This window comes from Quercus robur, chromosome 11 (assembly GCF_932294415.1).
Source record: "Quercus robur chromosome 11, dhQueRobu3.1, whole genome shotgun sequence".
Lineage (NCBI taxonomy): Eukaryota > Viridiplantae > Streptophyta > Magnoliopsida > Fagales > Fagaceae > Quercus > Quercus robur.
Window position 1 is genome coordinate 48,751,155 of NC_065544.1, and position 23,800 is coordinate 48,774,954.

At 35.6% G+C, this 23,800-nt stretch overlaps 2 protein-coding genes and 1 long non-coding RNA gene across 5 annotated transcripts; 2 read left to right on the forward strand and 1 right to left on the reverse strand.

Moving 5' to 3' along the window:
• Positions 1 to 1,537: 1,537 nt before the first annotated feature.
• On the reverse strand, positions 1,538 to 13,751 carry LOC126707187 (uncharacterized). Its single transcript, XR_007648855.1, has 2 exons — positions 13,654 to 13,751; positions 1,538 to 1,761 (listed from the first exon to the last, which is right to left on the reverse strand). It is a non-coding gene; the product is annotated as an uncharacterized LOC126707187 (long non-coding RNA).
• Positions 1,614 to 17,423, forward strand: LOC126707185 (probable amidase At4g34880). Of its 3 annotated transcripts, none has more exons than XM_050406781.1 (6): positions 1,614 to 1,761; positions 13,654 to 14,176; positions 15,167 to 15,381; positions 15,703 to 15,945; positions 16,142 to 16,340; positions 16,835 to 17,423. In XM_050406781.1, the coding sequence occupies exons 1-6, from the start codon at positions 1,712 to 1,714 to the stop codon at positions 17,225 to 17,227; spliced, it is 1,623 nt and encodes a 540-aa protein (XP_050262738.1). In that variant the 5' UTR covers positions 1,614 to 1,711; the 3' UTR covers positions 17,228 to 17,423. The 3 variants fall into 3 exon arrangements, with proteins under 3 accessions (XP_050262738.1, XP_050262739.1, XP_050262737.1); XM_050406782.1 differs by having other exon boundaries at positions 1,712 to 1,858; positions 13,751 to 14,176; XM_050406780.1 differs by lacking the exon at positions 1,614 to 1,761 and having other exon boundaries at positions 13,553 to 14,176.
• Positions 4,771 to 8,694, forward strand: LOC126707186 (probable amidase At4g34880). Its single transcript, XM_050406783.1, has 5 exons — positions 4,771 to 5,382; positions 6,623 to 6,843; positions 7,095 to 7,337; positions 7,556 to 7,754; positions 8,150 to 8,694. Exons 1-5 carry the CDS (start codon positions 4,858 to 4,860, stop codon positions 8,504 to 8,506), a joined length of 1,545 nt encoding a protein of 514 aa, XP_050262740.1. The 5' UTR covers positions 4,771 to 4,857; the 3' UTR covers positions 8,507 to 8,694.
• Positions 17,424 to 23,800: the final 6,377 nt, after the last annotated feature.

Below are 23,800 nucleotides of genomic sequence, written 5' to 3' on the forward strand. Positions count from 1 at the left end.
GGAGGCGGCTGATGGGATAGGTACTCGAATAGGTACCTACCTGATCAACAGATGGAGGATCAGGATCAACCATGAAGGGCTATATAATGTAAAGGCTTAGGCGCCAAAGAGGAGGAGAAAAAGGAAGGATGTGAACATTAAGCTTGATGGGCAAGATCCACGGATAACCATGGCTCGTCCCTGCGTGTCCACCACGAGTACCATGACTAACCACCGTTCAGTGACCAAGGCCTAGCCTTTCAAGCCCACGCTCTGCAAATTATATTGTTTGGGCCCTTAACGTGCGAACCTAACATCATTTTGGGGTCATTACAAATTGAGTCCTTACATTACTCAATAATAATAATAATAATATGGCAAAAATGCAAAACTGACCCTCTAACTTTCACATTTTTTTCATTTCAGTCCTCTGGTTTTCAATTTTGTCATTTCAGTCCTCTAACTTTCAATTTTTGTCAATGCAGGACTCCGTTACAACTCAGTTAGTGGTTGCCTTTAAAACTCCTGAAACGACGCCGTTTTGCATTTTTTTTTTAATTCAAAATTTAAAAAAAAATAAGAAAAATCTAAAAAGAAGAAGAAGAAGAAGAAGAAGAAGAAGAAGAAGAAAAAAACATTAAGGACATCGTCCCCTTCCCCTGAAATTAAAACAAAGATCTGAAGAACACCCAACATCCAAAACAAGCAAAACCCAAGAAATTAAACCAGTCCACGAGTTCTCAAAGTGTTAGAAGCTCTAAAACAAGCCTTGCATGAGTTACAAGCCCACCCGAGTCCCAACTCGGATGAGCTCAACTTGTCTTTCGCCATTAACGCTCTCCTAGAGCTTGAAACTGAGTTTGACACACTTCTCTCCAAAGACCCAAATCTCTCTACCCTCTCTCAACACCTTTCCAACCTCAAAGCCCTCATTGAGACCCTCAAGAATTCATGCCGCCACCACAGCATCCAATAGTTCTTAACTTGCCTAGTCTCGACTCACTCCATCTCTCGAGTTGCAGCTTCCATTGAGTCTGAAATCCAAGCTTGGATTGACCACGAGAGCATCAAGACCTTGACATGTGTATTGCGCAAGCAACCAAAATTCAACAACGAGGATGAGTTTATCAAGCTCTTGACTCAGTTCAAGAACTGAGTCTTCAAAGGTTTCAACCGCAAGTTACAAGATTTAGTCCTAAAGTCCAACCTAAATGTTTTTTTTTTTTTTTAATATTTTTCTTATTTTCTTTTAATTTCGAATTAAAAAAAAATGCAAAATGACATTGTTTCAGGAGTTCTAATGGCAACCACTAACTGAGTTGTAACGGAGTCCTACATTGACAAAAATTGAAAGTTAGATGACTGAAATAACAAAACTGAAAGTTAGAGGACTAAAATGAAAAAATGTGAAAGTTAGAGGGTTAGTTTTTCATTTTTATCTAATAATAATAATAATAAATTAATAATTATTTTTTAGTTTATAACCAGAGTAGTGATAAAATTAAAATTAAAAGCAGAAAAAAAAAATTAAATATTGTGAAAAATAGGCTCACAAAACTAAAAGAAATTAAAGTATTAACTATTAAACAATAAATCAATACAAGGCAGTGAAAGGCAGACTATACATTAAAAAGTATGTATTGATGGATTATGGAGAGATGTTGTGTAGCACTTCCACGGTTCTCCGACGGGTTTTGCTGACTGATGGTTTGAAACTTGACGCTAACTAAAAATGCAGACCAACAGTCCAACTACGTCTCTCCCCTCCTCTTCACCGTTGACCTTGCATTTGTTACTGTTAGTTTTCTCTACCATCTTCGTCAACCCAATCAACGGCTCACAATTCACAATCACCGAAGCCACCATCGACGACATCCACCTCGCCTTCTCCGAAAGCCAACTCACTTCGAGACAGCTCGTCGACTTGTACGTAGACCAGATCGAAGCCTTGAATCCCCTGCTCCGCAGCGTACTGGAAGTGAATCCAGACGCGCTTAATCAAGCGGACGAGGCTGACCGCGAGAGGCAGAAGGCTGCGGCGAAAGATCAGGGCCGTCGATCTTTGGGAGAGTTGCATGGGATCCCCATACTGTTGAAAGACAGTATAGGGACTAAGGACAAGCTGAACACCACGTGTGGGTCGTACGCGCTGCTGGGATCAACGGTGGCTAGAGATTCCGGCGTGGTCCAATGGTTGAGAAAAGCCGGAGCTGTCATCTTAGGGAAGGCTAGTCTTTCCGAGTGGTATGGAGTTCGGTCTTCGGAGATACCTGATGGTTGGTGTGCCAGAGGTGGACAAGCCCTGGTTAGTTAATAAAAACTCTTTTTTTTTTTTTTCTTGAAAATGACTTACTATTTTTTTTTATAAGAGAATTATTTATTAGTTTTTTTTTTTTTTTTTGAGAATCAATTATTTATTAGTTGAGTAATGTTAGATAGGACATATTGTTTTTTATAATATAATAAATTTTATTAAAGGTTCGGTTACAAAATCAGCGGTAGCTTCAGTTACATCAAAATTGATAGCAAGCTATAACCTTACTTAATTAAAAAAATATATTATTTTGCTTAATAAAATAAATATTACTATATATTATGAAAATTTAATTATTGAATTGCACGTTCTTTACGCTCTTAATACACATGTCAAATTTTATGTCAATTAGATATATTTACTATATGATTTATAAGCTTATATTTTATGCATAATTTTAAACTAAAAAAACTTGTAATTTAAAAAAATTATTGATGACATAATTATTAATCTTTGATTTTTAGAAATTTTGCAAGTATTGAGGATATAAGAAGAAGATGTAATTCAATGGTAGATTTGTTAAAATTTACCTTCAACAAAAAGATATGAAGATTGTAACTTTAGGTTACAACTAATTTTGTAGCTAAATTTTGTCATTTAATTAATTAACTCACAACATCTCCACCTTACAATTAGGCCTAGTTTGGTTTGGGTCCAGTGCTCTAGTGAGTTGAACTTGATATGATGTCAACTTAGGAATAATGCAACTTTATTACAACAAAGATATTAATAATTCTTAGGTAACTTGTATTGAGTTTTTGTTGACTGCAGCTTGGCTGCTTGTTTGCTCTACTTCTCTGTTCTTTGGTGATGATTTTTCTTTGAATGTTCTTCGTATTCGAAGATGAAGTTCTTGAAGTTCCTGGAGGCTTCAGGGCTTAATTCCAGCAGAGCTTCTATACTTCTGAATCTTCTTTGATGTTGCTTGTGGCATGGATGCCTTGGTGTCTTCTAAGATCTCTCCCAAGATGTCTATAGGAGGCAAAATTTTAAGCTAATTATAAAATGCCACATCAAAGGTTAGTGACAAATTCTAGAATAATATGTCATTAAATTAGTTAAATCAAATGACGACATGTGTTATCCAAATTGATATTACATTGGCATATTGAAATTTGCCATGTGTCACTTGACCCACAAAATAAAGATAAATCCCCTATTCAAAGTTTATGGATAATTATCTTTATTAAAATAAATAAAATAAAATAAAGATAAATTTTCTATTCAAAATTGATGGATAATTATCTTTATTAAAATAAATAAATTAAATAGAGATAATTATTTATCTTTGTTGATCATTATCTTTATTAAAATATGAATTTAATCGAAATAGATAAATAGAGAGAATTATCCCTAAGCAAAATTTGGGCCAATCAAAAGTCTACTACATATTTTCAAACATATCAATTCAAAGTGAATCTTATCCTCTGAAACCATTATAAATAGGGGACATCCCCTATCATTTTCAACACCAAGTTTTCAAGAAGTCTAAACTTTGGAGAAATTTTGTCTTAAGAATCTTTGAACAATTTGAAGAACAGTCATAGGACTTAAAGAACATTCAAAGGACTTGAAGTACATTTGAAGGACTTGAAGAACAACAAATCTCTAACAAGCTCAAAGTCAGAGATTCGTTGTGAAGATCATTTGATTCATCTTCCAGCCAAATTGAAGAAAATTTTGCGTTCAAGTCAAGACTATAAAGAAGATAGAATCAGAGGAGCACTTTTGTAAAAGAATCAAAATAGAGACTGTACTCACTACTTGATTAATACAAAATTACATTTGTGGAACATATTTTTCAATTTGTTTGATTTTCTACAATTGGGAAATTTTGTGTTTACAATGTCTTCCAAGATGTCTTGGTGTGTGTCCCAAGATGTGTTGGTGTGTGTTCCAAGATGTTTTGGTGTGTGGAAATGTTTTAGGAAGGCTTCTATTTATAGGAGTTTAGGGATGGGTGAGCGACACGTGGCAGAGTCTGATTGGTGACACATGTCACAATCTCATTGGAGGATTTTAAAGACTTTTTCTCCAAGACACATGATATCATTTTTTTTTTAGAAACAAACACACACACACATAAGGGAGAGGGAAAGGGGTTCTAACACATGATATCATTTAATTGGCAGAAATGTCTTGATTTTCAAGGTGACACATGTCAGCAATTGATTTGATCCCTTATGTCATCGCTTACACGTACTGGATGTCATTACTTACACATGCCAAATGTCATTGCTTACACTTGCTGATGTGTGGCATGTATTATTGCTTACACGCACCGTTATGTGATTGACATTTTGCATACTTTTTTTTTTTTAAATGTTTTTATTTCATGATACTTGACAAATTTTTGTTGATTCCTGAATGATGATGATAGAAACTAGTTGTAGTACATAGCGCTTTGTAATTGACTGTACTTTATGGACTTGATAGTATGATGTGTCAGCTTGTGATAGGTTGAGAATTTTCCCCTGTGATAGGTTGAGAATTTTCTCTCTCTACAGTCACCTATTTATACACAAATGTAGTTGCACTTCTACACAAGACTACACTTCTCGAAAATGCGGACCTCGGTGTTACTTTTATTCTTCTCAATCTTCGTCAACGCAATCAACGGCTCACAATTCACAATCACCGAGGCCACCATCGATGACATCCACCGTGCCTTCAACGAAAACCAACTCACTTCAAGGCAACTAGTTGACTTGTACTTGGACCAGATTGCAGCATTGAATCCCCAGCTTTGCAGCGTACTGGAAGTGAATCCAGACGCTCGGAATCAAGCGGAGGAGGCTGACCGCGAGCGGGAGGAGGCGGCGGCGAAAGATCAGAACTGTCGATCGTTGGGAGAGTTGCATGGGATTCCCATACTGTTGAAAGACAGTATAGGGACTAAGGATAAGCTGAACACCACGTGTGGGTCCTACGCGCTGCTGGGATCAACGGTGGCTAGAGATGCCGGCGTGGTTCAACGGTTGAGAAGAGCCGGGGCTGTGATATTGGGGAAGGCTAGTCTTAATGAATGGTATGGGCTTCGGTCGTTGGCGATTCCCGGTGGTTGGTGTGCTAGAGGTGGACAAGCAGTGGTTAGTCTTATATTTGAGTGATGTTAGATATTACTATATAGATTTTTTACTTTATAAAGTTTTTTAGTTTTCAGTTTTTACTTTTTACAGTTATTTATTTAAACTGTACTGTTAATGGACATTTTTTTTTTTTTTATACAGCAAATTTATAATTGTTGAATTGATCGTAATTCTTAATTATGTCTTTAGCTAGTAGTTGTGATCGTAACATTACAGTTGATTAATTAAAAGATAGCAACTCCAACTCCACATTGAGCTAGGCCAAAACATGTCTTGAGTTTCAAAAAGATATGTAACTCTATAGGTCCAACCAGTCAAACTCAGTCTAGACTCTAGAGTGTAAGAAGATAAATAAATCAATAAATAAGAGTGATCTTAAGATATTGCAAATTTTGCTACACACTTGTTACAAATTGAAGTGTTATTCATCACATAAATGTAATAAAATGTCCTACTTAGTGCACAATGCTTCCACATTTGGAAGGACTAGAAAGAGATCGTGGTAATAAAATTGTGTCTGTAACTTAGACATTTATTAAATTTGTTATTAAGTTTGTAAACATTTTGTAGTAAAATTGATACTAATTTTAATATTTTCGAAGATGGCATGAACATAGACCGGATTAGGAATGAAGTTGAAATTGTTTGAGCAATATTGTGCAATATGTCGTGAAATATAAGTTGTCTATGTGTAAAAACATTAGGAATTCCATTCCAAACAGGGCATTCTAATGATAAGTGGGGACATACATTAGGAATTCCATTCCAAACAGGGCATTCTAATGATAAGTGGGGACATGTACAGACATGGACATAACACAATAACTTTTGAAAAGTTAAGACACAATACACATAACAATTAACTAATTAACTCCAAGGACAAGCCTGTAGCAGTGTCCCTAAGGCGCTGTGTCCGTGTCCAACATGAACACAACAGAGATTTTGGAGTATCCATACTTTTTAGATAATAGATCATGTAAATTATTTGTAATGATAAGAATTGTTACACACATTTTTTATATTGAATTCATGTTTTGAAAAACATTATTTGGAATATCCTTTTATTGTGTTTGAGCGTACCTAGGGGAACGTCTATTAGTTGCAGTTTTGCTGCTGGTTTGGGATGTTGCATTGAGTTTTTGTTTTCTGCAGCTTGGCTGCTTGTGCTCTACTTCTGCTCTTTAGTGAATAAAATCTCATATTCATCCAATATATATATATAGACACACACACACAAAAGAGGTCTTCAATCATGAAATATTTTGGGGGAACATGTGGATCAAGCAGTGGGTCCGCAATCTCAGTGGCAGCAAACATGGTATCAGTGTCACTGGGGACTGAAACCGATGGCTCCATCATCTGTCCAGCTGATCACAACTCGGTTGTAGGGATTAAACCCACTGTTGGTCTCACCAGCCGTTCCGGTGTCATTCCAATCTCTCCCCGTCAGGACACAATTGGGTAAGTTAATCTGTTGCACATTGATTTATATATATATATATATATATAATAAATAAAAAAAGGTAAAAAACTAGCACTAGATATTGTGATAGAATAGTGGTTAAGCGATTAACTTGATCATGTCCTAGTAGCCTAAGATTTTAGAATTAATAAGAATTTATCAAGGAGAAGTGAACTTATGTATGTGACACAGGATTGTTGCCTTTTAGGCAGAGGTTTAAGTAATGAATTTTGATTATGTGCAATTACAGGCCCATATGCAGAACTGTAACGGATGCAGTGTATGTGCTTGATGCCATTGTGGGTTTTGATCCACGAGATAATGAAGCAACAAAGGCAGCATCTGTGTTCATACCTCCAGGTGGTTATAGACAATTTCTGAATGAAAATGGCCTCAAGGGGAAGAGATTGGGTGTTGTAAGGGAACCGTTTTTGGACTCATATAATGGAACCTCTGCAATTCCAGCCTTTAAGCATCATCTGAATGTGTTAAGGTAAATTTATGCAAGGGCAGTTGTAACTTGGAAAGTAATACATATGCACAGTTCTAGCACACACAAGTTAACCCCTTCAACATAGTTGTCCAACTCTCCAACCTAGGCTATCATTGCCTTCACTAGCATATATAGCTATGAAAAAGCAAGATGTTGTCGTTTAATCAAGTTCTTAGAGTGTGAAATTTAACCTTCAGTTTTATTTTGGTTATGTCAAGGCAAAGAGGTGCAACTATAGTAGACAACCTGGAAATAGCAAACATCGATGTGATTTTGGATAGCACTCAAAGTGGCGAATTAATTGCATTGCTGGCCGAGTTCAAGATTTCATTAAATGACTACCTGAAAGAGCTTAGCAACTCTAGAGTGAAGTCATTGGCAGACATAATTGCATTCAACTTGAACAACCCAGTTATGGTAAGTATATGATTCTTTGAAAGATGGACATACAGCATGATTAGCACACTAATAAGCTATTGTTGTACCAAATTGGTGAAACAACTTCCACAGATAACAATATTGGTTAGCTTTTTTTAATGATTCACAAACACCCTGTATTTTGAGGATTCAATTAGTCTATTGAAAATTCATAATCGACCCCAAAATTTTGGGACTAAGATTTAGTAGTTTTTGTGAGGTTTTGGAAACACCTCTATATGTGGTTTTGCATTATATACTTTTGAATTTTGAACAAAATATTATGCTGATTTTTAACTCCAAGAGAATGAATAAATTATGCACCTCAATTCAATTTCACAGCTCTTTTTGTGTTTGATATATGCAGACAATTTATTTAGCTTCGGTCATTGCAGGAAAAACTGAAAGAATATAGTCAGGATGAGTTCATTGCATCGGAGAATACAAGTGGGATTGGAGAGCAAGAGATAGAGGCAATAGAGATGATGGCAAACTTGTCAAAATATGGGTTTGAGAAACTGATGAAGGACAATAACTTGGATGCAATGTTGACAATAGGCTCAAATGCTTCCAGAGTACTAGCAAGTGGTGGTTACCCAGCAATAACTGTTCCAGCTGGGTATGAAAGCAATGGAATGCCGTTTGGGATTAGTTTTGGGGGCTTAAAGGGTTCAGAACCGAAGCTGATTGAGATTTCTTATGCATTTGAACAAGCTACAAGGGAACGACGGCCTCCCACTTTTCTTGAATAATGGTACGAGGTGAACAACTTCCTTGAATGCTATATTTTGATAATTGGGTTGTAAATAAGGCCATATTACAATAAATATGCCATGCCAAAAATAAGCGTGTTGTTATTGGAAAAATGTATTAGCCATCTTAACTTGGTGAATTACATGTTGGTTGTTGATATTGTTATTGGAAAAATGTGATTTTTTAAGTGTTTGGACTGAGGCCAACAACCAATTGTTATCAAGGCTTTCACTATCATACGTCAAAACAAAATAACAAAAGTTAATTCTACTTGCCGGTTAGAATTTGTTATAAAAATATTATTTACATAATAATTTTTCATCATTTTCAATGGACTTTTTAGCGCCTAACTTTGGATAATTTTATTGGTTTGACCCACGCATGATAGATACTTGTCTAGTTCAAAAAAAAAAAAAAACAAAAAAACAAAAAGAGCAAAACAAAAGGATGACACACTTTGCATTTGTCTAATTCAAATTATTCTTAAATCTAAAGGAAAAAGTTATATTTATGTTTAATATGTAAGACTAAATTGATTTGGTGTCCCATGTGATAAGGCACATGTAATAAGTTAGAGGTTGAATAAGATATAAAGACATATCTGTTAGTGTTTTATTTTATTAGTAAATTAGAGAAGTGGTTTTCTAACGCAACTCCAACTTTGATGGAGTGGAGGATAAGGTAAACTAGAAAACTAGTTTTCTATTTGCCCACTAAAGTATTCATTTTTCCCCATCATAGATTAAATATGATTGAATTGAGCGTATATAGCCAAAAATGGTGAACAAAGAGAAAACAATCCTGTATATTATTATTCACTAGATATCAAGAGAATTGCATCAATAGATCTAGGTAAGTCTCATGACAACTTTATTGTATATTATATCAATGTGAAATCCTTCATAGTTCTAGATTCTGAAATTAAAGTAATTGTTGACTGCTTAACAGCCTAAAGAATGTTAAGTTTTCATAATATATGTACCTGTATTCCTATAAAATAATAATAATAATAAAAAGTATGTATAGATGGATTAGAGCATTCATAGTAAAAATGTTAAAAAATATAATTTTTAATAATTTAAAAACTCACTTTATCTATTTTAACAACTTATTTTTAAATATGCCAACCATCAAAACATCTATATTTAGCGTACAATACATTAAAATAATATAAATAACACAATAAAATATCTTATCATCACAGTAAACAAAAGCCAACAGTCACAACTAGCAAACCACATGTATCAGCCACCATAACAACCACAACCCACGGCCACAACCAAACCCACAGCCGATTCAACCACCACCACCACCACTAAAACCACAAATCTACAAGACCCACATTTAAATCAACCACCACCACTACTAGAACCACCAATCCACAAGACCCACACTCAAAATCAACCACCACCAAAGTTTAATGTCAAAGAGAGAAAGTCAAAGGAAGACAAAGATGAGGAAGCTTCAATTGCAGGGTGGTTCGGCCAAAGAAAAAAAAAGCAAAATATTGAACAAAAAAAAAAAAAAGAGAAGGGAGGAGCAGGTGGTTCAGCCAAAGCAACAAAGCCAAAGAGAGAGATATGTCTTAAGAAAGACAAAGGAGAAAGATAAAATATAAAATAATAAAAGAAAAGAGAGAGAGAGAGAGAGAGAGAGAGAGAGAGAGAGCCGAATAACAAAATATTTTTTGTTATACCATCAAGTTAGAGTGAGCTACCAGAGGTGGCAGCCTATTGCAGCAATCACTCAAAAAAATTTTGGCGGAAATACTATTTTGGACTCTACATTTTGGAGTCATAATCAATTTAGTCTCTACATTTTAATAGCAGTCAATTTGGTCCCTGTTTTTTTCAATTTGCAATCAATTTAGTCCCTACTATTAACTTACTAACAGAAAATGCCTATGTGACAAACGGTTTGCATTGTTGACGCACAAATGGCTAAAATAATAATATAAAATTAAATATTTTAAAAGCCACCTAAGCATTTTAATTTTTTTTAAATCCATGTCAAACCAAAAAAAAAAAAAAAAAACTGAAAAGATGAATTGAAAGAAAAAATTATTATTATTTTTTTATTATAAAATCCTCAATTTCTTTTATGCTTTCTTATGTATTCTCAAAACTTTTCTTAGCTACCAACCATAATTCCTAGCAACACAACACAGTTTTTTTTTTTTTATAAATGATGGGAATGACGAGAACACATTACCTTGACGAGCTCAACCTAGTGATGAGGTCACCCCTGACGACGAACAAGCCATCACCGACGAGGAAAGGAAAGTCATTCAATGGTGCCAGCAAGTAACCTGGACAGTTACGAAACCAGCAAAACAGACTGTTGGAGCATAATAAAAGCCCCATAATTGGGCTGGAGGCGTTACAAAAGAGAGGCATTAACACCCCAACGGCTAGCAGTCAAGATCACATATATAAAGTTCTTACATTAGTAGCATAAGGTACATAGCTACTGAGACTCTAAGAAAATACCTATTACTTTCTAATTTTGTGAATTGTTTTACTGTTCTAACTTTGGCATCGGAGGTATTGTGGTAGACACCACACCGGTGACCCCTTTTAGAAGATACACAGGTGCTGACGAGGAGTTCCATCTGCCTACTACGACTGACGAGTTTACACTTTATCAATAAACACAACACAACACAGTTATTAACTCTATTATCACAAAAAAAAAAAAAAAAAAAAAAAAAAAAAAAAAAAAAAAAAGGGTTATGTAGACCAATTTTCTTTTTCGGTCTTCTCTTTTTATCTATTTTCCTAGAACTTCACGCAACCATCAAAACCATCACAGATTAGACCATTTACAGCCACCATTAACATCCAAACCATTGAAAGTTGAACCACCAAGGCTAAAACCTCACAACCACCAGAAATCAGTTTTACTATTTCTAATCCACCAACACATTCAAATCTGCAAGGCCTAGATTTGTATCACTACTGCCGATATCGAATCCCAATCACCCATCACGGAGTGAGTGGAGGTAGATCTATTCTGGTGATTTATCGGAATGGACGAAACCTACTTCTCCTCCTCACGTTGCTCACGACGGCGTCCTCCACGTCCACAGTTCCACTTGAGGCATCTGCTGCCGAAGCCTTGCACAAAGCCATTGATGTCTCTTGCTCCACCATGCTCAGCCATGGTTATGGGAAATAAAGATTTGGATTTCGGCAGAGAGAGAGAGAGAGTGGCTGGGAAGGTTATGTTATTGGAAATAGACTTGGATTTCTGCGTGTATGTGAGAGAGAATGAGAGAAAGAGAGGGGCAAAGAAGATTATATTGTTTGGTTTTCAGATTGTGGTGTTGCTGGATATTGTGTTTGGTATCTAAGAAAGTGCAAGGATGGGGAAGAAAATAAAAGAAATTCAAGACTAAAAAAAATTAGTTTCTTTATTTTTGTTCTTTCAATTAATCTTTTAAGTTTTTTTTTTTTTTTTTTTTTTTGATTTTGTTTTAAATTGAAATGCTTAGGTGGCTTTTTAAATATTTAATTTTATGTATTATGTTAGCCACATGTACGGCAATAATGCAAACCTTTTGCGACGTAGACATTTTTCATCAGTGAGTTAATGGTAAGGATCAAATTGACTGCAACTTAAAAATAATAAGGACCAAATTGACTACTATTAAAATATAAGGATCAAATTGACTATGACCTTAAAATGTAAGGACCGAAATGGTATTTTCACCAAAAATTTTAGGTTTACATAATATATGTATCTATATTCCTATAAATAAATAAAACATATAAAAAGCAATATTTTGAATACCGTTTCGAATATGTTTCGGTTTGTTAATTGAGACAATAATTCGATACTAATTTAGTATCACTCTATTTCAGTATTCTGTTTCAAGTTATAGCTATTTTTTATTTTTTTTATTTTTTATATATTGTAAGTTGTTCATTAAAATCCATATAAATTTTTAAGAATTTTATAATTGTAAATTCATATTTTAACTAGAGCAAGACTTACATATAATACTTAAGTGTTGTTCATTAGATTTTCTTCTCAAAATTCTACCTAAATTTTGTCTTTTCAACTAATGCTATGTCAAACTAATTAAGCCCAAATCCCAAATATCACTCAATAATAATAATTGTGGGGTTCAATAATTTGTGATCTTGGCCCATTTTTACATTGGGGCCCAAGGCCCGAACTGAGAAGGGATATAACTGAGGACGTATAATAAAAGTCCAAGTAATCTTGAGACATAGTCGAGAATGATTCTATCATCGGCATCCCCGAGGCCCTCCTGAAAGAAAGGGCAAGAATGGTATAGGAACAGTTTTGGGAAAAACCTAAAATATCTATGTTGATAGAGAAAGGACCGCTGGACAGTATGACGATCAAGGACAAAGGGAAAGCTGCCATTACTGGCATTGAATACTCTGCACCTGACAGAACCATGCTCTTCAGCTTTTACAACCACCCCCAATCACTTTGGGTATGGGCTGATGGGACAAGTATCAATCATGGAAAATCGAACCTACACGTGGACGTTGGATAAGGGATACAAGCTAATATGAAAGGGGAAGCAAGCAATTCGGGAAAGGGGCGGGGAAAAAAGGCCAAGAATCAGAGCCTTCCAGACCGTCTCGAAGAGAATGACTTCCCGAGCGAACACGGTTTAAATCTGTATGAACACCACGACCAATCACCGTTCGGTGATCAAGGCCTAGCCTTTCAAACCCACGTTCTACAAATTATATTGTTTGGGCTCTCAACGTGTAAACTCAATACCGTTTTGGAATCGTTACAAATTGAGTCCTTACAATAATAATAATAATAATAACAATTTAATAATTATCTTTTAGATTATAACCACGGTAGTGATAAAATTAAAATTAAAAGGGAAAAAAAAAAATGGTGAGACATAGGTGAGCCACATGGAGTGGAGGTGGCTTAGAAGTCAACACAAATGACTAATTGCTAAAACTTTCAGCTTTCCCGATAAGCGACTCCATGTGAAGGGCTCACAAAACTAAAAGAAATTAAAATATTAAACTATTAAACAATAAATCAATACGAGGCGGTGAAGGGCTACTCTTGCTGACTAATGGTTTGAAGCTAAAATGCTGACCAACAGTCCAACTACGTCTCTCCTCTCCTCCTCATCGTTGACCTTGCTTTTATTGCTGTTAGTTTTCTCTACCATATTCGTCAACCCAATCAACGGCTCACAATTCTCAATCACCGAAGCCACCATCGACGACATCCACCTCGCCTTCTCCGAAAACCAACTCACTTCAAGACAACTCGTCGACTTGTACCTAGACCAGATCGAAGCCTTGAATCCCCTGCTCCGCAGCGTACTGGAAGTGAATCCAGACGCGCTTAATCAAGCGGACGAGGCTGACCGCGAGAGGCAGAAGGCTGCGGCGAAAGATCAGGGCCGTCGATCTTTGGGAGAGTTGCATGGGATCCCCATACTGTTGAAAGACAGTATAGGGACTAAGGACAAGCTGAACACCACGTGTGGGTCGTACGCGCTGCTGGGATCAACGGTGGCTAGAGATTCCGGCGTGGTCCAACGGTTGAGAAAAGCCGGAGCTGTCATCTTAGGGAAGGCTAGTCTTTCCGAGTGGTATGGAGTTCGGTCTTCGGAGATACCTGATGGTTGGTGTGCCAGAGGTGGACAAGCCCTGGTTAGTTAATAAAAACTCTTTTTTTTTTCTTGAAAACTACTTACTATTTTTTTTTTTTTTTGGTTTGATAACAAAATTATTTATTAGTTGAGTGATGTTTAATAGGACATATTATTTTTTATAATATAATGAAGATTATTAAAGTTTCATTTACAAAATTGGCAGTACCTTCGGCTAAAATTGGTAGTTACTTAAGTTTATAACGTTATTTAATAAAATAAATATTATTTTACTTAATAAAATAAACATTATTAGTAGGTTTCGGTTAGTTCACTTTATAAAATCTCTAATGGTTGGATAAGAGATTTAAGGATTAATTTCTGTCTACACCAAAATTAATTGGCGTATTAATCTAATGATAAAAGATTATCATGGACATTATAGGTTGAAACTCTCTAAAAATAATAAAATAATAAACATGTGTCAAATTTTGTATTAATCAGATATATTTACTATTTGATTTATAAGTTTATATTTTATGCATAATTTTAAATTACAAAAACTTGTAATTTAAATAATTTATTGATGACATAATTATTAATCTTTGATTTTTAGAAATTTTGCAAGTATTGAGGTTAAAAGAAGAAGAAGATGTAATTCAATGATAGATTTGTCAAAATTTACCACTAATAAAAAGATATTAAGATTGTAACTTTATATTACAACTAATTTTGTAGTTAAACTTTGTCATTTAATTAATTGACTCAAAACATCTCCACCTTACAATTAGGCCTAGTTTGGTTTGGGTCCGGTGCTCTAGTGAGTTGAACCTGATATGATGTTGATTTAGGAATAATGCAAATTTATTACAACAAAGATATTCATAATTCTTAGGTAACTTTGAGTTTTTGTTGACTGCAGCTTGGCTGCTTGTTTGCTCTACTTCTGTTCTTTGGTGATAAAACTGCTCACACACACACACACACACACACGCGCGCGCGCGTATAAAAGAGGTCTTCAATCATGAAATTTTTTGGGGGGAACATGTAGAATCCTTATGTGGAATCTGCGGATCCATGTGGTTCAAGCAGTGGACCTGCAATCTCAGTTGCAGCAAACATGGTATCAGTGTCACTAGGGACCGAAACAGATGGCTCCATCATCTGTCCAGCAGATCACAACTCGGTTGTAGGGATTAAACCCACTGTTGGTCTCACCAGCCGTGCCGGTGTCATCCCAATCTCACCTCGTCAGGACACCATTGGGTAAGCTAGTCTGTTACTAGTTGTTTTACTAATCACATACCATTAGATTGTGCTTTCAATTTTCTTTTGCAGGGAATTGATAAAAAAAAATTAAAAAAAAAAGGGGTGAGAAACTACTCCTTTGATCCTCCCTTTTATATTTGAATACTACGTAGTGTTAGAATAATGATTAAGTGATTAGATTCATCATTTATTATGAGCTTCATATGTTAGGATAAATAGGAATTTATCAGGCAGAAGTGAACTTGTGTATGTGACACAGAATGGATGCTACTTTAGGCTGAAGTTTAACTAATGAATTTTGATTATGTCCAATTACAGGCCCATATGCAGAACTGTAACAGATGCAGTGTATGTGCTTGATGCGATTGTGGGTTTTGATCCAAGAGATTATGAAGCAACAAAGGCAGCATCTGTGTTCATACCTCCAGGTGGCTACAGACAATTTCTGAATGAAGATGGGCTCAAAGGAAAGATATTGGGTGTTGTAAGAGAACCATTTTTGGACTCATATAATGGAACCTCTGCAATTCCAGCCTTTGAGCATCATCTAAATGTGTTAAGGTAAATTTCTGCTAGGGCAGTAGGAAAGTAATGCATATGCACATTTCTAGCACAAACAAGTTAGCCCCTTCAGCATGTTTGCCTAACTCTCCAACCTAGGCTATTATTGGCTTCACTAGTGCAGTATGCCAGTATGTAACATTTAATCAAGCACTTCTACAGTAGTAACTTTTTGTTTTCTTTTGTTAATGTCAAGGCAAAGAGGTGCAACTATAGTGGACAATCTGGAAATAGCAAATCTTGATGTAATTATGGATCCCTCTCAAAGCAGCGAATTAATTGCTCTGCTGGCTGAGTTCAAGATTTCAATAAACGAGTACCTAAAAGAGCTGAGCAACTCTACAGTGAGGTCATTGGCAGACATAATCGCATTCAACTTGAACAACCCTGTTATAGTTAAGTATATGATTTTTGAAAGATGGACATACAGCATGATTAGCACACTATAAGCAATTATATGATCAAAGTTAGTGAAACAACTTTCACTGATAGCAATGTTTGTTAGCTGTTTTGATGATTCAAAAATATAATAACTCCATTGGCAAGTGAACTACAATGTTTATGGGCGAGAAGATCCTTGTCTTGCAACCATTGTATATGTCTTTGCTTGGGAGGTTCTGCAAACGCCCTATATTTTGAGGATTCAATTAGTCTATTGAGAATTCATTGTTGGCCACAAATTTGTAGGATTATGGTTTAATTGTAGTTGTTTTTGTGAGGTTCTGCAGACACTTTTATGTGGTTTTGCACTATAACTTACGATTTTTTTACAAAATATTAGGCTGATTTTTACCACCAAAAGAATGAAGAAATTATGCAGCTGAATTCAATTTCACTGCTCTTTTTGTGTTTGATATGCAGACAACTTATTTAGTTTCGGTCATTGCAGGAAAAACTGGAAGAATATGGTCAGGACGAGTTCCTTGCATCGGAGAATACAAGTGGAATTGGGGAGCAAGAGATAGAGGCAATTGAGATGATGGCAAACTTGTCAAAATATGGGTTTGGGAAACTGATGAAGGACAATAACTTGGATGCAATGGTGACAATAGGCTCAGGTGCTTGCACAGTACTGGCAATTGGTGGTTACCCAGCAATAACTGTTCCAGCCGGGTATGAAAGCAATGGAATACCGTTTGGGATCAGTTTTGGGGGCTTGAGGGGTTCAGAACCGAAGCTGATTGAGATTAGCTATGCTTTTGAACAAGCTACAAGGGAACGAAGACCTCCCTCTTTTCTTGATAGGGAAATGTCTAGTGCACATCACTTAATGCAAACATAGTACACAATTGAAGGACGAAAAAAAAAAACAAGGAAATCATGAGTTGAGGTCAGGATTTCCCTTGTTTTTGGGGAGTGTGTAATAGACACTCCAGTTTTTTTGGTAAATTGTTATAATAGCTAATAATGCTAGAATACACTAGGTATTCCATGTCAAAAATTAATGTCTTTAATGTGAATTGTTATAATTTGTTTTAGTTAGCTAACAATATACTAAACTTGTTTACAACTTCTTGACACTGTTTCCATCAAAAAAAAAAAAACTTATTAATACTTTTGCTGGAAAAATGTGATTTTGCAAGTGTTTTGGTTATTCTCTCTCTCTCTCTCTCTCTCTCTTTTTTTTTTTTTTTTTTTTTTTTTTTTTTTTTTTTTAAGCCAAATAAAAATATAAAACAAAATAAATAAAAGTGGGAACTGCACATCCTTTGAGGCAAGTCCAAGTATAAACATTCTCCTCCGCGAGGTGAGGCAGGTCCAAGTATGAACATGTTCTCCTCCGTGAGCAAATTAACGTCATGTGTTCACCCCACTTTTGGTGGAAGGGTGGGTCTTACCCAAATAGCCATTCTACGTACTGCTCATACCGAATTGAGTTTGGTGGGGTTGGGTTGGGCTTAGGTGTATTTAAGTATCATTTCATTTATTTCACGGTCAATTTATTGTATGCACTGTTAGTTTTTAGACCTGAACGGTGTGTCCATTCTCTATTCCACCTTTTCGAAGATGGACTAAGTGTCTATAAATAGTTCGCCCCTCATTCATTCCAATTAGTATTTTTCATTCTTATTTTCATGCATAGAGTCATCAAGAGAAAGAGACTAAGGCCTTGTTTGGATTTCCCTAAACTGAGTTAACAAATCCCAGTTTTGTTAATTCGTAATAATTGAATTCATTTCTTTCATCGACATCAATGTATTTCATTTTACCTCATAAAAAATTGGTAATAAATACAACTGAATTTCATGAGTAGAGTTTGGTTTAATTCTACATATTATTTGATCCCCAAGAGAGTGATTCTATATCTTATATCCCTTCATTTTTTTACTGCACAGGAAGAATTATCTGGGCATTGGTGGGTTATGCTTAGCAATCAATTAAAATTTGTGGGGTATCGGCCAAAAGATTTAGTTGATATTGATGGAGCTTCAAATGTGGGATGGGGAGCATTTACCAATCCTGGAACGACTGAAGTCAACCCCTCGATGGGTAGTGGTCATAAACCAGATCATGTCTACAATCATGCGGCCTACTTCAGAGACATGAAATACTTGAAAAAAGAATTAGAACCACAAATTCCAGCAGATACAGAATTAGAAACATTCGTGGATCCATGTTATGCTATTGATGATCTTCACTGTCCATATTGGGGTTATGATTTCTTTTTCGGAGGGCCAGGTGGTAGTTGTGGTAATTAGAAACGTACTTTTACTAAATGATCGAGTCAAAATCAAGTATTAATTGACAATGGTATGTTGTCTCTTATTCCGTGTATAGCCATGATCATTATTATTATTTAAATAAATGTGTTTGATTTAGCATACTTAGTTTATTATTTAAAAAAACCAGTCTTTCATTCTGTGTTATGCATTCTATTGTATTGATTAGATGTTATATATTGGTGGACTCTAAATCAAGGGAGTAAATACCATACAAAAAATCGTTTCGGTTTTATTAGAAGAATGAAATATTTTGATACCGATCAGCACCGGTATACCACTTCGGAGTAACTGCAATTTTGCAATTATATATATATATATATATATAAATTATAAAACTTGTATTGTATAAATTAATATATTTAATTATATTTCAATTTTTTACTCGTTTTTGTGCATGTTCAAATTATTTTAAGCTAATGCCTAGCCCATTTCACTACCCTATAAAATATTAAAACTAAACAGGAGCAGTCAAAAATCCAAAAGAAAAGAATAGTAAACGATTTTCATGAAATTAAAAAAAAAAAAAAAAAAAAAAAAAAAAAGAGGTGGCTGACAAACTATTTTATAACTTGGTTAAATAAAAAGTGGGAAGGTGTGAAACTGTGAAGAAGTCATTATTCTTGGTTTCTTTGTGAACATTTTCTTTATGAGCCCAGACTAGAAGAAATCCCGAAAGAAAGAAAGAGAGAGACAGAGAGGGGGAGAAGAAAATTGAAGAAAGTATGATGTGAAGAAAACTGTTAAGTAGCAAAATTTTTCTAGAAACCCATTTCAGTTTGTACCGGTCCAGAATGGAACGAATTAGCTAGCAAATTAGCTGCTAGCTCATAGAATATATCTCAGGAACTATATATGATGGCAAGTCAAGAATTAGGACAGGAATTCTTCATGGTCATTGCATGGAGAGTGCATACGCCGAAGGAAAATTCTAAAAGGCTCTGTTCACACACGTCAGTGCCTAGAGATCGTGAGAGGGAGACTGTTTCAAAGTGCCAAATTGTTGGGGAAAAATCGTAATCCGCTCTATGTCTATGTGTGAATTAAAATATATAACAACCAAGCAATAGCAATATTATGGAAACAAAAAAATTCCAGCAAGCATCACATAAACACAACCACACAAGAACACCAAATCTTACGTGGAAAAACCTCTAATGTAGAGGGAAAAACCACGGGGCAGCTCCAAAAAATATCCACTATGAAATAGAGATTACAACTATCAAGTTTATGCTAAACTTGAGTCCACAATAAATTGGATATACAACAAATAAATCTCAAGGAGTAAATACAATCTCACCACAAAGCTAGTAGCAAAATCTTCCTTTGAATATTCCAACTCTCCATGGTTGTAACACTCAAAAACTCCATGAGAACTCTACCAATTTATCTTCCTTGTGTATAACTTGAGCAAAGAAAAATGTCTCATTTTTCTTTTTCACTCTCTCACACTCTCACTGTATTTCTCTCTATTTTTCGGACTACACCTCTCAGCTGAAGCTCTCTCTTTTCTGTGTTTTGCTCTCTGGAACTCACACAAAAATTGGTCGAATTGCTCTTTGTTTCAACTTCAGCTCACCACAAGGCTGAATGGCCTTTGCTTCTTTCTTTCCTTTTTCTTCAGCATGTCCCACACGCCTTGCAACACTTCTTATTAAGAGAAGTCAAACCTATCCATGCTTTGGTCACTTCTCAATAAATGAAAAAGTTTGCTTTGAAGAGTTTTGGAACAAGCTCATAAATGAGCTTTGACAAAGGTGTGCTGGAACTGAGGGTGTCACATGCACCCAACAATCTCCCCCTCCAGCACACTACGGAGGAGATCTTCAACCTAAGTCTTCAGTTAGAATTCATGCTGACCAACCCGACACAAAGCTTTAGCTTCTCTCTTGACACAACCTTGGTCAACATGTCAGCTGGATTTTCATCTGTGTGAATCTTTTCTAATTCAAATGACTGTTGTTCAACAACTAGTCTCAACCAATTGTATCTCACCTTAATGTGCTTCAAGCGTGAATGGTACATAGAATACTTGCTCAAGTCTATGGCACTCTGACTATCACAATTAACTACATACCCATCTTGCTTCAAACCCAATTCTTGGAGAAACCGTTTCAATCAAAGCATCTATTTACCTGCTTCATTAGCTGCAATGTACTCAGCTTCAGTTGTAGATAAGGCAACACACTTCTGCAATCTTGACTGCCATGATACAACTCCCCCTACAAAAGTAAATAAATACCCCGATGTAGATTTCCTACCATCAAGGTCACCTGCCCAATCTGCATCTACATAACCCTCCAAAACTAGTTTAGAAACACCAAAAGTCAAGCACAATTTAGAGCTATCTCTCAAGTACCTGAAGATCCACTTCACTGCTTCCTAGTGATCTTTACTAGAATTAACCATGAACCTGCTGACAACACCAACTGCATGAGCAATATCTGGTCGTGTGCAAACCATAGCATACATCAAACTCCCAACTGCTGAGGAATAAATAGTTGATACTATGTCTTTTTTCTCTTTCTTGGATGAAGAACAAGATTTCTTTCTTAGCTTGAAATGAGCACTAAGAGGTGTACTAACTGGCTTGACATGCTTTATATTGAACCTTTCAAGAATCCACTCAATATAATTCTCTTGTGATAACCATAGCTTCTTAGCTTTCCTGTCATGTAGAATCTACATACCCAAAATTTGTCTTGATGGACCCAAGTCTTTCATATCAAATGACTTGAACAAGTCCTTCTTCAAATTTTCAATCACACTTGCATCTTATTCTACTATCAATATATCATCTACATATAGCAGAAGAATAACAAATTTACCATTGAGAAATTTTCTAACATACACATAATGATCTGCATTTGTTCTTGTGTACTTGTGACCTACCATGAATGAGTCAAACTTCTTGTACCACTGTCTTGGAGCTTGCTTCAAGCCATACAAACTCTTCTTTAACTTGAAACCATGTGTTCTTTCCCTTTCACTTTGAATCTCTTTGACTGATCCATGTAGATTTATTCTTTCAAATCACCATGAAGAAAAGTTGTCTTCACATCAAGTTGCTCAAGCTCAAAATCCAAGCTAGCTACTAATCCCAGAACTACCTGAATGATGATGATGGTGATGACAGTGATGTTTCAGATGATGATGATGGAGATGCTAGCTCTACCGATGAGATGTCTACTTGACACTCTTACCCTTTGTCACTTGTGACAAAAAGGGAAAGTAGTTTTGGATATAGGAGTAGTCATTCTATTCTTAGGGGGAGAGTTAGTATGTGACATTTTGTTAGGGGGAGTGTTATTTTTTTTTTTTTTAGGGATGTAGTGAGGATTACTTGTATCTTTTTCTTTTCTCTATTTTAGATACATGTGTTCTTGTACATGGGTCTTGTGACCATTTATGACATACATTGTACTTATCTTCTTTATATATGTTGATGTATGTTTCTTTCACCTACCCTTACATGTGTTGTTTCTTTTCTCTCTTTATGCACGTGCTTCTTATTACGTGTATACAATCTATTATTTCTGTTTCACACAAAGATGCCTTGATGAGTTTTGCTTAAAGTGTTTCAGAAATACAGGTTGTCAAAGTCTGTTTGCCATAAACTCTCTTCTTACAAAGTTTTTCAAGAGTTTGTGTTAGGATAGATTTTATTGTATTCAACAAATGAATATGAGTTGAGTGATTTATGACTTCTCTCATATGTTCATTCATTTGTTGTGGTTTTATCACAAATTGCCAAAGGGGGAGATTGTTAGGACATATGTGATTTACTTGTTAGAAACATATATCACTATTTTATATAATTGGCTAATCCTTTGACAAAATGCACTTTACTTATATTTTGGTAGATTTAGGATGTGTTTAATACTTCAAGAAACTATATTTCAAGATTAAGTGTTGAAGACATGCAAGTCTGTCCAAGATTCAAGTTGAAGAAGTGATGTTCATTAAAGCTCGATAGCTAGCTATCCATCGAGCTTAAGAAGCTATTCCAGCCTCGTGGCTCGACAGCTGCTCGACAGCATCTCGATAGATAGGTATCTGTCGAGCTTTATGAAAAACAGAATTCCAATTCTGTTTTGACTCTAATTCGTGATTATATGTTTAAGCTTTCTTTTCTTCTAATCCTAGACATATAAAATTATTATTTTAAGGGCCGTCATAGCATACACAAGTTGCGCAAGTGTTAAACAAAGTTTGTTCAAGCAATTTGTAACTGGAGACAAAGTTTTGTCCTAGTTCATCATTCTTGTGAAGAAGTTGCTGTGTATGTGCACCGTAGGGTTTTGTGACCAAGCATCTTCTTGATCTTCATCGTTGGGATGAGCTGAAGAACTTTGTAGCCAACAACCTTCTCTAGTTGGTGATTGAAGCCGTGTACTGGGATCCGTGCATTGGTTAGTTACGTACTTAGGAGCCGTGCATCAAAGGGTAAATTGTCACTACAGAACAAGTCCAATTGGGTATTGGGGTAAGGGTTCAACTGTAAGTTGGTATAAGGTACTGAGATTCCTTTACTTGTAACCGCTTGTTTTGATAATAGTGGAATTTTGGGAGTGGTGACCTGAAAATCACCGGTGGGGTTTTTGCCGTTAGGTTTTCCCCATTTGTAAACAAATCATTGTGTTATTTATTTTCTGTTGCATAATTAGTTTATTGGTGATTTGTTTGTGCTACCAAGTATTTGCATGTTAATTAACTTATGGTTAATTTATCACAAGGGGTCAATTCGTTTTTGGCCTATCATCTAGTCGATGGACAACACTCTCTAGTAGACCTTCTCACATGAGGTTCTACCATTTCTAATGGAGGAGGCTGCTCCCCCTGCTCAACACCATCTGTAACTGTCACATCATCACCATCAACACTTGCTGTCTCATTAGCATCAAATTCAGTTGGTTCATCACCAAAATTCTCATTTTGTACCTCTTCCTTATTTGTGGCATTATCTGAGGAAGAAGAGGTAGGTGTAAGATCAAGAACACCTCCAACTGTAGCTTTAGGCTTCTTAGTTTTCTCAAAGTCTGCCAAGTTTTCATTCTCATGAAAAACTATATCTCGACTTCTGATCATCTTCTTTTCTTTTGGATCCCATAATTTGTAGCCAAATTTTGCATCTC